The sequence below is a fragment of the Pteronotus mesoamericanus genome, unplaced genomic scaffold (assembly GCF_021234165.1).
Source record: "Pteronotus mesoamericanus isolate MK-2021 breed Mesoamerican mustached bat unplaced genomic scaffold, CSHL_Meso_final contig_90, whole genome shotgun sequence".
NCBI lineage: Eukaryota > Metazoa > Chordata > Mammalia > Chiroptera > Mormoopidae > Pteronotus > Pteronotus mesoamericanus.
Genome location: NW_026555277.1, coordinates 33,984,031 through 33,998,845, shown reverse-complemented (window position 1 = coordinate 33,998,845; position 14,815 = coordinate 33,984,031). Strand labels below are relative to the sequence as shown.

The 14,815-nt window shown below is 35.5% G+C and overlaps 1 protein-coding gene across 1 annotated transcript; it reads left to right on the top strand.

The window, feature by feature from the left end:
* The first annotated feature begins 642 nt into the window (after positions 1 to 642).
* ARL14EP (ADP ribosylation factor like GTPase 14 effector protein) lies at positions 643 to 12,767 on the top strand. Its single transcript, XM_054585971.1, has 4 exons — positions 643 to 856; positions 6,911 to 7,408; positions 9,115 to 9,242; positions 10,241 to 12,767. Exons 2-4 carry the CDS (start codon positions 6,983 to 6,985, stop codon positions 10,467 to 10,469), a joined length of 783 nt encoding a protein of 260 aa, XP_054441946.1. The 5' UTR covers positions 643 to 856; positions 6,911 to 6,982; the 3' UTR covers positions 10,470 to 12,767.
* Positions 12,768 to 14,815: the final 2,048 nt, after the last annotated feature.

The window sequence follows — 14,815 nt, the reverse complement described above, 5'->3', positions numbered from 1 at the left end:
CGTGCATTAACTGTGTACAAGCATTACTAGCAAGCTTGGGCCTTGGTGCCCTGTATTTCCCTGTCTCACATTTTTTTTCACTTGATTGGTTAAAAAAGCAATAGTTGTGGTGTAGTTGCGGGGGAGAAGGCTTTTCCATACTACTCCCAGCTGAAAATGGTTGAAGGCTGAGTCTAATATTGAGTTCTCAAAGAGTCCAAGTTAATAAGCAGAGCTATTTTTTTTTTATAGTTTAAAAGAGATACATTTTGGAATACAGTTACCCTGAATGAAAGACATTAAATAAAATGTGAGACCTTAAATAAAGGGTTTGTTCTTGAGGTTCTTTGAACTCATTCACTTCTTCGAGAATTAGAAGGATTGGGTTGCAAAAATTTGGCTTCACGATCAGGCGTAGAGATTTGCGAATAGAATCCAAGCTAGCCAAACCTGTATCCTGGAAGGGATGGCCCCTGGGACCAAACAATTCCCTAACCTCTGAGGACAGACTGCAACACCAAGTCAGCGTCAGCAGCAACTGTTGCCTCACCTTGAATCATTCGCCAATGAACGCCGCCCCGCCCTTTCCGCCCCGGGGGAGGCCTGGCTCCCTTCCGCTCTAGGCTTCTTCCGGGTGTCTCGTTACGGTAGCGCTAAGGCGCTCTAGCTCTCTCGCCGTCCTCTCAGTGGTAGCGCGGGGACTCGCTGAGAGCGGGCACCGGAGCTTGTCGGGCGTGGTTACGGGTTCTTGTCGAACCCGGGCGGAGGACCTCGCGCTAAGGCGGAAAGGGCCGTGGTGACTCTAGGAGGGAAGGAGCGGGAGCGTGGAGACGGGTCCCTGGATAGGACCGGCACTCGGGCCGTGTTACGGAGGCCGGTGAGAAGTGGGAGAGGAATTTTCAGCTAAGGGTGGGCCTCCCGCCTGCGGAATAACCCCACCCCTACCCTTGACCCAGGTCAAAACCCCCCCTGACACCAGTTCATCTATGGCCCTTGGTGTCAGGACGCGGCTGACTTTTGCCGCATATGTCGCGTCCGCGGGTTGTCTCTCTTCCGGAGACCTGGAGCCCTCAAAGCTATGGTTTAGGCTGGTACTGTGTCAGGTGAGGGCTGTTGTGGCCCTGAACGCCGTACACAGCGTGTATCTTTCCTGTTTCTTTTTTATTTTTGTAATCATAATCCTCCTGGCACTAAATGTTTGGTCGAAGCTGGAGACAGTGCAGTAGTCGTTTTTTATACTGGTATCCTGTAGATAGTAGATGCTCATTAGACGTATCTGGTGGCTAGAAACATTTTTATAGAGCCATGAGCTAGGGGCGTTATCCATGTGACCACCACGGGGTTGGAGTGGGAATAATTGCAGGATCCTGGGGACTGGTCACATTGATTTGGGGAGATGCAGCCTTGGTCTGAGATTTTGACAGCCTCTGAATATGTATTTAAAAGACGTTGTGAAGTTACCTACTAAGTGTCAGTATTGTGCTAGAGAAGCTTCAGCTGCTTGTAAGTGGAACCCACGTGATTCCTTGCCCTCGCAGAGCTTAAGACGTAATGGAAAATACGAGCAAGTAACAAGCTTGCGATGAGTGCTATGAAAAGGGAAGTCCCCGACGTTAGTACTGTTTCACTTTGGGCGATACAGAAAATAACACCGTATAGCTCCTGTCTACGAACAGCAGAGAAATAATAAAGAGTTTCAATTCACAGTGAAACTCTTGTGTAAGCAGACGAAGGGAGGACCTATAGCGACAGTGTTTGGGTAAGGCTCGATAGATCAGTGAAGACACTGGCTCTGTCTTGAAAGGTAAGTTAGGATTAACTGACAAAGGAAAAGCTGAGGGCTTTCTAAGCAAAGAGAACAATGTAAGTGTTTACAGGGTAAAATAACTTTGCAGGTAGTTTAGTCTGACCCGGAGTATTAAGGTATTTAGAACAAGTAATGGCATGATCAAGAGCCCAGGCTTTATCTTCTAAAATGAGATAAAAGAATTTTTAACAGAATGATTGCAGTTTGGGTCACAACCAGAAGAATAAGGTAGAATGAGGAGAGCTTTGCTCATTCTTCTCTTGGTCTGGAAATAACCTCTCAGTTGTTGAAATCGCTCTTCAATTAGTTCTCTTTGGCTTTTAATGACCAGAGGAATAGTAACAAATTGCAAATGGGTTTTGGAAGCCTGAAGGGTTTGCTACATTGTTCCAAAAATGATCTGAAATTACACTGGAAATGAGCCTAGAATAAATTTTTAGGACCTAATTAACAGGGATTATTCATATAAAGTAAGATTAGTTGTTTTAATTCATTCGGCAAATACTTAAGTGTCTCAGATATATGAGCCGTTGTGCTAGGCTTGGTAATTAGAGCTCTGAAATTAAGTTTCTTCATCTATAAGTGGGGATGATAGTACCTCAAAATTGTCAAGATTAATGAGATGATGTTTGTGCTATCGTACCTGGCCCTTACCATGTCTTTTAAGAGGTGCTGTGGACTACATTTTGTTTTAAATTCTCTTTATCTTTCCTATTGGGCCTGGGCCTTCTTTAGAATTAAGACTCTCATCTTGGCTCGTTAATCCTTCTGTTAGTGCCCAATTTTATATATAATGTAGATAGTTAATATTTGAAGATAATGGGCACAAAAAGTTAACATTTGCAAAATGTATGACTTATATTTGTATGCCCATAACTGAAGCTTCTGATTAACATAGTAGGGGTAGAAGAAAATGTTTTATTTTCATTAAATAAGAGATAACCTGGCAAATGCATTACAAATTACAAGACCCTGTATTTCACACCTCCTCGCAGAGGGCATTTTTCAATGAAAGGGAAGGACTCTTGAGTTAACCTAAAAATTCAGTCAAATTTTTGTTCAGTTAAATTTCCTCTTTATACTACTTTTCCCACTAATTAGGAGACTGGTAACAAAGTAAAAAGCTGTATTAATGATAAATCAACATATTGGAACTTAGTATTGCCACACTTCCCCTAAAAATTTTGGGGAGAAAAAAATTAGTTCTCTTTTTTTATCTGCATGTCTCTCTGCTATTGTTTTAGGGCAGTTTCATTTTAAACTGAGCAGGTGCTATAATTTGTTCATAGGGAGTTCAGATTTCTTTTAACAACAGGTAAGAGGTGGGACATAATTTGAAGCTGGCATCAAAGAAAGATCTCTGCCACCGGAAGATGTACCAAAAAAGAAAAATTGCATTGTAAATGAGCTTGCCAGAATTAGCAAATAAAAATACGGGATGCACCCTAGCTGGTGTGGCTCAGTGGATTGAGTGCCAGTCTGTGAACCAAAGGGTTGCCATGCCATTTGATTCCCAGTGTAAGGCACATGCCTGGGTTGCAGGCCAGGTCCCCAGCAGAGGGTGCGTGAAATGCAACTACACATTGATCTTTCTCTCCCTCTCTTCCCCTCTCTAAAAATAAATAAAATCTTTTTTTAAAAAACTAAATAAATAAAAATAAATAAATACAATCTTTAAAAAAAAATATAGGATGCCCAGTTAAATTTGAACTTGAGACAATGACTGACTATTTAGCAATATTTGGGACATAATTAAAATAAAAATTATTTGTGCATTATCTAAAATTTATATTTAACTGAGCATTCTGTATTTTATCTGGCAACTGCAGTAGTAAATAACTTAACTCCACAGCGACACCTAAGGTATGGGTGCCTATAAAACTGTATAATTGTGCAGGCAGTTTAATTCCTACAAGTGCTTCTACAGAAATTATAGTACAACACTCAAAGCTCCAAATATTTGGAAGCTACTGTTTACCAGAAGGGAATGTTTTAAAAAACTTAACAGGTTATGGCTAACTTGAAGAAGAAAACAATTTTAACTCTACATTTTCCAACAAAGAGCCCAGGTTCATAGTAATTTAAAATTAATTAAAGAATTTATACAGTTGTAGAAGATGGCCAAGAAATAACAAAAATTGATATAATAGGTATTCAACTTCACTGGCACAATTTATACAGGCTGCTAATAAAATCTTGTGAACTATGTAGTAATTTAACCAAGATTAAAGGAAAACAAAGGAACAGAAGTCCCCAGTAGCCAAGGAAAAGAATTCCTTAATTGGTAAAAATACTACTATGGACAGATAGAATTTCTCAAGTGAATTTTCTAGGTCAAATTTGATATTCCCTATCAGATAAGGTCAGTGTAGCCCAAGTCTTTCAATCCTGAGAACTAGTCTTATGTTCCAAAAATCCTATTATAAACTGGTGCTACAATTGATGATAGGTACGTACAAATATAAGAATCTGTAGCATTAATAACATTAAGCATTAGCAGTTTCATAATGTGCTGATCAAGTTTTCTTGTTGTACTAACTTAAGAAAAGTCAGAGCCAGGCTTGTGTCCCGTATCTGCTAAGGTACAAAACAGCATAGTTTGTTGCGTTAACAGTACCTCTTGCTTCTTGCTTCTTTTTCCACTCTTAATTTATCTTAACCCACCTTTCTCTCTGAAAAAAATCTAGTTATTTGTGTGATACAAGCTATTTGATGTGATTGGGACTTATTGGGAGTTAAATGTTAAAAGCTGGTTAAAATAGAATAAAAGAAGATAAATATACTACATTTTTAACAGCTTAAAATTTTTAAGTTAAAATGTTCAATGACGTTAACAATTTGTATTTTTTTAACTTTTAAATGTATTATTTTAACAAAACATCAAGATATATATTTACTCACTTGTTCTTTTATTACAAGAGGGCAGAGTCTGTTCTTTGTATATGGTTTTACTGATTACAATTTCTCTCTGCAGAAAACATGTAAGATAGTATCTTCAGTATTTCTGACCAATTTTTAAACAGGGAGCAAAGCTTATAGAAACACTTGCAAGATTTTTCTATGCCTCACCACCAACCAGATTTAAATTTTTCTTACCAATTTTCAACATAGATTTTTTCCCCTATTTGTTCAATTTTGTCTTAAGAATTAAATACTTTTTATATTTGTTTTGAAAAAAGATTAGCTACAAAAAATTTCAATAGGAAGTATGGAAAATAATGAAATACTTGCATATATGCTAACAACCATACCTTCTGTAACTCTCCAAAAAAGGTTCCTTTTTGAAGTATCACAAATTTCGTATCTTACTCTCATATATATTTTAGTATGTATATTTTCATCCATAAATAATATTTTGTTTAAAATTTTATGTAAATGTACTTTAAAAAGGATTTATGTAAATGTACTTTAAAAAGGATATACTGTATGTCCTTTTTCAACTTTTTCCACTTAGGTTCTCTTTGAGATTTGTCCATGTTGATACGTATAATTCATACAGTCTGTTTATTTGAACTGTCCAGTGTGAGTCCCTTCTATGAGTAACCCACAGCTCCGTGTCCTTTACAGTTAGGTTATTACCAGTTTTTCATTGTCAAAAACAGTGAATGCCAAATGTCCTTGTATATAACTTGTGCTCATATGGGACATATTTCCCTAACACAGACACTTGGAATTGAAAGTGCAACAAGGTCCTGGGATGTATGCTTCTTCATTTAGCGAGAAATTGCCAAAATCACTGTGAGTCAGTGATTTACATTCCTACCAAAATAGAAGTATGTAAAAGTTGGCCACATTTTAGCCAGTGCTAGGTGATCATATTTATTTTAATTTTGCCAAGTAATTGTTTGAGAAATGGTATTAGTTTGCATTGTCCTGATAATTACAGAGTTGAACATCTTTGCATGCATTTATTGTCTATTTTATTCTTTTTGGTGAATTGCCTAGGTACATGTGTTTAGTTTTCTAATGCTTTTGTTATTTTCTAATTGATTTATAGAAGTCAGGATTTTTCCAGGTATTTGCAAGTGTGGCCTTTTTCCTTCTTTATATAGTAATGTTTAACTTTGACATATGGTCAAATATATCCATCTTTTTGTTTGATATGTGCATTCTTGTTTGAGAAATTCTTCTTTACCCCAGTGTCACAAAGTCTTCTATTTTTTTTGTAAATATTTTTACAATTTTTCTTTTCATGTTTAATTCTTTAATCCATCTGGAATTGATTTTTGTTTCTGAGAAAGAAATCTTGTTCTGCCTTTTTGCACATGGTTAGGCAGTTTTCCAAGCATATTTCATTAAGTCCTTCTCCCATTGAATGTGTAATACCCATTGATTTATAATACTGTATGTCATACACCTTCCTCTTTTCATTGATATATTTGTCTATATTATGCCCATACCAGTTTTAATGATGGTGGCTTTATAATAAATAAATACCTTACTTTGTTTTTCTTCAAGATTCTGTTGGCTTACTTGAACCTTTACTCTTCCATATAAACCAGTTTGCTAAATTCAAGAGTGAGTAGGCAGAATACCTGGTGGGATTTTTATTGGAATAGTATTAAATTTACAGATAAATTCCTGGAGAATTGACATATTTCCAGATATATTAGAGTTTCCAAGATGTATTTTACATTTATTAGAAGTGTCAAATTTTTGTCTTTCTGTTTGATAATTTTTTCCGTGAAAGTTTTGCATATCTTTTGTAAGATTTATATGTTTTGTAAGGTATCTTGAAGTGTTTTTGGTTCCCAGTATCCTTGGTGAATTATCTTGCTAGTGCTGATAATTTGTTTACCAAAACCTCTTATATTTTCCATGCAGATATTTAATTATCTTTGAGTAATATTTCTTGTTTCTTTCCAATTCTTACATCTTTTAATATGGAGTTAAATGGAAGCTGTGATAGCAGTTACTCTGTAGTTCTGACTTCACAGGGAATGCTTCTAATGTTTTATGATTAAATATAATAATGTTTATTGTAGGCTTTTGGTAAATACCTTTCTATTCCTTGTTTGCTAAGAATTTCTTTTAAACAAGCACTGAATTTTATCAAATGCCTTTTCAGTTTCCAAAATAAAAAGTTTGCAGCACAAATCTGACTCTCGTTAATGTTTTCTTTAGGGTGATCAGCGCATGGCTTGTTAGAAAGAGATCACTCAACAGAATTAAACAGGAAATTTGCTAGAATCAAGAATGATGGATCCGTGTTCAGTTGGAGTCCAACTTCGTACCACAAATGAGTGCCATAAAACCTACTATACTCGTCACACAGGTTTCAAGACTTTGCAAGAATTGTCATCAAATGATATGCTTTTACTTCAACTCAGAACTGGAATGACACTTTCTGGGAACAATACAATATGTTTTCATCATGCAAAAATTTACATTGACAGATTTGAGGACTTGCAGAAGTCATGTTGTGACCCCTTTAACATACACAAAAAACTAGCCAAAAAAAATTTGCATGTAATTGACTTAGATGATGCCACTTTTCTGAGTGCAAAATTTGGCAGACAGCTTGTACCTGGTTGGAAGCTTTGTCCAAAATGTACACAGATAATCAATGGAAGTGTGGATGTTGATTCTGAGGAACGGCAGAGAAGAAAACCTGATTCAGATGTACGTATAGGAGTCATTTTTCTGCTATGTTATTTCTACAACATGGGGTTTCGTTTAACTGTAAGGAAGTCATATTTACATTATTATTATACAGTCATACCTCGGTACTCGTCAGCTTCAGAACTCGTGAAACCCTGTACTCATCACATTTTGATGAGAAAAAAATGTTTCACCGCCCTCACACTTGCTAGAACTTGTATGAGTCACAACGCCGCCCTGCCAAAGAAAATGCTTCCTCGTTTGGTACTTGTTGGTTTCGGCACTCATCACAAGTTTTGGAATGAATTAATGGCAAGATACCGAGGTACCACTGTACTAATTAATTAGCATACAGTGAATATAAAGTTGGGGAAGTGAAAATAAATAGTCTTTCTAAATATTTGCACGTACCTAGGTTGAATGACAAAGAAAGTAGGCTTGGAAAAGGAATAACATAGTATGCCCAAGACTCCCAAGCTGTAACTCCTAGCGCTAAGACATTAGGGGAATGCCTTTTGGAACAACCTGGCAAAACCAGGACTTAACTGTCTTAGTTTTTTCCTGATACTAAAGTAACTCAGTGGGATATGCCAGCCAGCCAGGATCTGTATCTAGGAAGATGAATTCTTTTCACAAAGGACTTGAAAATTACTGCTTTAAAAGGAACATTAGAGAAGTGACTTGTTTCTTATTTCAACTTTTCTTTCTCCTTTGGCACTATCCCATTCTTGTTTGGGTTTTTGAAAAGCTTTTGAGTTTTCTCTACTTCTAGCTCTGAAATTCTACTTGGTATTATTAAAGCTAATTTTAGGACTCCCTCTGGTCTAAAAGCAAACATTTTTACATTGTAACTAATAAATATTTTATAATTCTCTTCTTATTCACAGGGTTCCATTCAGATTCTTTAACCATATCAGAACACCTTAAGATTTTATAAAGCTCTTTGGTATAGAACAAGGACAAGTATGTGAAAGGAGCACTTCTCCAAATTTCTGTTGATAGGCCATTTATAATTCTTGCTGCTAGGATACTTTTTTCAATTTTACCTTTCATTATATTAATAAACCAAATTAAAAGATAATTAAAGATTTAAATTTTATGCAGCGCTTTCCTTCTCTACACCCCTCAGAGGCATGTCTCCACCTGGTGTTACCTTGCAGTTCATACCAGGCACTTGCCACTGTCACTTAGGATGTCGCCTCCACTGTATTTATCCACAGCTCTTGTGGAACGTATCACATGAAGCTGTTTCCCCCAAGCAACAAACCTAAACTCTTAACCATCGAAATTTCATAATACATTTCAGGACTTGAAACCATATTTCTGCTTTTGAAAACACAACAATAATAGGGCCTTTTCTTAAGGACTCAGGATCATTAATAGGAACCTCAGTTACGAGCCATTGGGTGATAAAGCAGTTTTTCTGATTTCTCTCCCACGTTAGCAGCAGCCATTTCAGTTTCCACCATGCCTATCCTCCTCTCCTCCTAATATGCCAGAAATTAAAATTAGATAATGAAAATATTGTATGTAAGTTAGCCAACAAATTTTGAATATGGTCCAAGTCTGTAAATTTTGTTGCACTTGGGCCCCAAAACCTTTTTTTTCTTTTTTGTGAGTTCCAGACTGTCTTACAGGTTAAGGAATAATCTGGATTAACATTAAGTAAAATATTACTAAGACCTGATATCAAGATTTAAGTTGATAATTTGATTACCTTCATTCAGGGAAGAACTGCTAAAGCTTTGAAGTCATTACAATTTGCAAACCCAGGAAAGCAAACTGAATTTGCTCCGGAAACTGGTAAAAGAGAAAAAAGAAGGCTTACCAAAAATGCAGCCTCTGGTTCAGACAGGTAGGCTCTGTGTTATTGAAGTCATATGTTAACTTTCCACTTCACATTTATTTTGTTCCCATGTCTTTCTCTTAAGATTTGGGTTTCCTGGGTAAATATTTCAAATTGAGTAATCTGGAAATGGTGAGAACGTCTGAGGACCTCATAAAAAATTAAGACGTCTTTTCCACTCTAAAAATGTTTCTAAGAAGGTACCAGCGACATGAACAAGATAATTTTTTTGGCGTGAGAATTAAAATAATTGAAATAAATTATACTTAGAATTAAAATAATTTTTTGAAAAGCATTGATGTTATGTAATTGGTATATTTCTGCTGTATGAGTAGCAGCTAAAAAGTAAATTTTATGAGAAGTTTTATATATATGAAATGGAAATAGTTACGGTACAGTCAATAGAATGAATGAGGAAACTAAATTGTTTAGAATGTGTGCCTTTTTAAATTGAGCATTTCTACATAAATTGACAACGAAATGTTAGTGTAATCATTCAGAATTTTTACAGGTGCTGTTTATTCCATCTGTTAAGGTTTTCTATTGAGTCATTTTTATTTTAGGCCAGATTTGCTAGAGTGCATTAAAGAACAAGAAACAGATTAGTTGCAGTATAAAAACCGATAGGGTACTATACTGCAGTAAAAATAAAACTATTCACAAAGCAGTGAAGAGATTGGTAGCCAAAAAAAAGTACCACTGTTTGTTAGCCATTCTTTTTCTTTTTTTAAAGGTAATGGAAGTTTTAACCAAAAAATACTCGTTCTTTTGGACAGAGTTCTTGTCCATTCCTTTGCTGAGGTGATTTTTAATTGGACTTGAGGGGCTATTCAGGTTTTTTGTGTGTCTCAACACTTTTAGAGTGGGGTCTTTTCTAGCATGGAATTCACATACTACTAACAGTAGGGCAGCCTTGAATCTGTTATGTACCAGTTTGGTGGGACTTCTAATAAATATTTGAAAGTTGTATATTTGTGAGGTGTAATTCACCTTGTGTTTTCTTACAGACAAGTGATACCAGCTAAGAGCAAGGTCTATGACAGCCAGGGTCTTCTGATCTTCAGTGGAATGGATCTCTGTGACTGCCTTGATGAAGATTGCTTAGGGTGTTTCTATGCGTGTCCTGCCTGTGGCTCTACCAAGTGTGGAGCAGAATGCCGCTGTGACCGCAAGTGGCTCTACGAGCAAATCGAAATCGAAGGAGGAGAAATTATTCATAATAAACATGTTGGATAATTTGCGCTATCAATTTATGGGATCTTTAAAGTACTTCCTCTGTTTCTAAAATTATGTCATTCTTACATTTTTAAGTTGATTACCAGATGATAGAAATTTGAAAACCACCTCAACATGCACTCAATGTGCACTAATACTGTAAATTTAGATACGCTATTTCAGCAGTCACTTGAAGCCTGTCTGCCTGGGTCAATGTAAACAAGTAAGATATAGGCAGGCCTCAGTTTGCACAATTTGCATACCCACAAATTTCGATGACAATGATTTTGTTAACACCAGTTCCCTAACAGCCTGCTCAAATTTCCGTTACCACACTATACTAACTCTGAGTAATTACATGACGTACAAATTTGCGAGCTCTTCAGTCCACTCCGAGTAACAGATGTTTTTCGTGATCAATGGCCAATCACTACTTTTCTCATTCTGCTGGAGGTTGGTTGCTGCACATCTGTTAATCAGTTTGTTCACAGACAGCAAAGCATATAGGTGTATTATTTCCTTGTCCCGCATGGGACATCTTACAAAAGTAGATAATGAAAAGAATGGGCAAAGAACTGAAAAATGATAATGCCAGAAGTAAGATTGGAGTCAAACATTACTGGAGTTGTAGAAGAAACTGCCGATAATGGGAATGTTGACACTACTTTTCTAGAGCCTCTAGGTTTGCCGCCAAAGGAATGTAAGTGCATGTGATGAAAAGGGTGACTGTGTCCCAGAGGAAGTGATGGTAAAGAAACTTCACGTTAAAGGAAATTACAGAAATATTTTACAGCATTGGCAGTACAAATGATGAAATAGTGGAAAGTCATCCAAACTTAAAGTATGGCAATGTGCCGTGGTATAAGTTATTTGACAAAAAAGGCAAGCACTGTTCAAACTACTCTTGTTTTTTTACAATGAAATAAAACTAATTTTCAGTCTTTCTAATGTTTTAAATTACAGTATACTAAATCAATACTTTTTTACAATTTTTTTATTTACATTTTAACTGAACAATAATTTTTCCCATTGATTATAAAGAAAGGTTTCTTTGAATAGCCAGTTTTTATGGTCCTATACTGTCAACGCAATGCATGGACTGCCTGTAGCTGAGAACAGTACCCACTTGAGGAAAAATTAATTTTGGTACAGCTAAGTAGTTGAGCGTTAAGTTATTTGGAGAATAATCTACATATCTGTTAAAGTATGCCATTTCTTCTTCCCACTTAAGCTCTTCAAAAAGTTTACTCTAAACGTTCATTGTTTAGACAATGTATTCTTGAAATATGTTCTTTGTGGAAACAATCTTACTCTATGTATAAAGCACAAATATATATAAATATATAAACAATACTGATTAGGAATAAAAGGACTAAAAAAAAGACTCCTTACAGGAGTAATAATAAGAAAAGGTGGAGAAACACTGGTTGAAACTAAATTATTTAAAAATTGAAACGATGTTGGAATTTGAGTATTTGGAGAACGAGAGTGGATGTAATTTCTCTCTGCCTTTTATAAACAGCTACCTGTTATTCTAAAATCTTCCATCATCTAGGATACTGCCACTAAACTAGGTTTTTTTGTCTTTCCTAAAAATTGTACTTAGTTTAATCAAATGAGCTTTAAACAACTTGAAATATATTTTAGCCATTGAAACTATAAATTTGTACAGCCAGTTTTATTGACCAATAGAGGTTTATTTTTACTTCTGTACAATTTTAGTACCTCTAAAAGACTGGTTTTAGTTGACTGGCATGCCATTTTCAACCACAAAATTAAGTGTCATTTTTAAGTTAAAATTGTTCACTGACCTATTATCAGAAGTACAGTTATCAGTTCCTTGATTTATATGTTTCAACAGAGCACTGGCAAAAAAGAATATTTTAGCTTTACATAATAAAGTCAGATGGTAGATTTCTGAATTAAGGAAACACTTTCTTAGAAGGGACTTAAACATAGACTCCAATTTTACCTGAACTTCTAGGATCATTAGAACTTCTTAATTGCATTACTATTACCATTTTTGTTGCTTCTAATTGTTATTTAGTATATTACTTAGGCTCTTCATAGGGACAGATTAAAATCTTAGAGATTTTTTTTGTTTAAAATGAGTATCTTTTCAACAGAATAAATGACTTTAAAATTCAAATTGTTATATTTCAGCATTACTTAGAACATTTTGTGTTATTTTTCAAAGAAAATTTCTTGGATAGCAGTTATGCTAATAATTTGTGTATTATGCTTATTTAGGAGACCAAATTTTTAGTGAGCATGCAAAAGGTTTATAGAGAAATACCTGATTTAGAGTAGATTGTTAATAAAACCTGTGTTTTGGAAAACATCATGAGCCTACTTACTGTTTTTTATTATAAAATTTCAGAAATACAGAAAACAAATCATCTTGACCCTTTTTACATTTTGGTGTAACTCAAGGTGGCTAAATTATTTTAGAAAGCTATTACTCTAAAAAGCAATAATAAAAGTTATATAAATATTTAACTTCTGCTGTATATGCTTCCTGGTGGAGAAGTTAATGTAGGGCCAAAAACATTGATACCACCCAATGCTGGTCACAAACATTGAAGTAAAAAAGCATATATGTATTTGAATAAAATAAATAGCATCTCAACTGACCTTTTTTCTATTAGTCTTTTACAAATGTAATAAAATAGCTCTGGGATATCACATGTAAGATTTTTCTGTTTTTAGAATATTACATCTAGTTCTAATAACCTGTTTCACAACCTTGACAGCCTATTCTAAAACTGGTCGCCTGGAATGGATTCAACTAAGTAATTTGTAGACATATTTTGAGACATATAAACATACATAGAGTGGTTAAGACAGAGAATATAGGTTTCCTAAGTTCTAGCATATTTCTTAACTCCTTGGAGGTCAGAGACTCCCATGAGAAGCTGATAAAAGCTATGAACTGTCTCCCTAGACTATTGTATTCATGTACTCACGAACACTTCATGTTCAGAATCCCTGAACGTGCTTGGAATTCCTGAGTAACATGGAAAAGTCTGAACCAGCTGATTTATTTTTTTTTAACTGAAGATGGCTGCTGAAGTGCAGTTTGGTTTGTAAAATAAGTGTTGAAGATGGTTTTTATAGAACAAAATCAGAGCAGTTCAGGTCTTTGAAAAGGCTGTGGCGAAAATCAGTGCCCACTTTTTGCCACCTCCAGAACGGTAATTTCCAAGTCAAGTAACAATGGGAAACAGGTGTCATCCTGACTATGCTTTGGTAATTGGAGATTTTCTCATTCTCTATGGTTACCCTGCTAGAAATAGCTTAACATCCTCGTACAAGTGCATGTGACACTGCCTTAGTTTTTGCTGACATCTGCTGGTATCTTCATGAAAACTGCCACTACTACGGAACACTTAATTTCATCTGTTTTAGATTGAACTTTAAACACTGGAAATTACATTGGAATGGGAAATTTAAAAAAATTTTTTCTTCTCAAAGTAGAAAGGCTTCCCTTTTTAGCCTTGTTAGGGCTTGCCCATGTTGGATTTTATTTTTCAAGAATATGAGTGAGGATATGAAAATGTACATAGGCATTTTGGGGTTCCTTTTCATTTATTTTTATAAAGTGGAGAGACATGGAAAAATAATGCTTCTATCTATGTATTTTTTTTTAATTCTCAAACACTTGATTGAACCCTTAGTTTGAAAGGTGTAATAGACTTCTGCAGAGTATGTACCCCGACTTGCAGATTTTTTGTGATGGCTTAGTTCTGGGGACTCACTTTACCAAGATAATTTAACTTCCAGAAGATGAAATAAGTTAACCAGAAGAAGCAATTGGGTTAGTAATGCTATATCTTTAAATGCAACTTGAAAATACCTAACTGCAGCCCTGTGGAGTGGCACAAGTAAAATGTACTGTTTTTCCCCTTGACTGAAACCACGGGAGAATTACTTCTTTGTGAGACACTTAATGATCAGAAACTTCAGTTTTCTCATTTCATACCACTACAAGCAAACAGATATGTTTTATTAAAGAGCAGGCATAATCATCCTAGGCTACGGTTTGAAATAAATGGGCTTACTAAAAAGTTTAATTTCTGGCTGGGGCACATGCCTTGGGTTGTGTGCTCCATCCCCCACTGTGGCGCCAGTGGGAGGCGACAGATTGGTTGGTGTTTCTCACACTGATGTTTCTCTTTCTCCCTTTCTCTCTCTCACATGAGAATACAATAAACCTTGGAGGAAAAAAAGGAAACGGTGAAAATCAAGTTGAAAGCCTTAAATTAGGCTTTAATAAGAGACTTGAAGCAATTCAAAATGTCAATACTAGCTCTGTAAATTTCCCTTTGTTATCAATAATCAGAACAATTTGATAAATCCAAATTAAA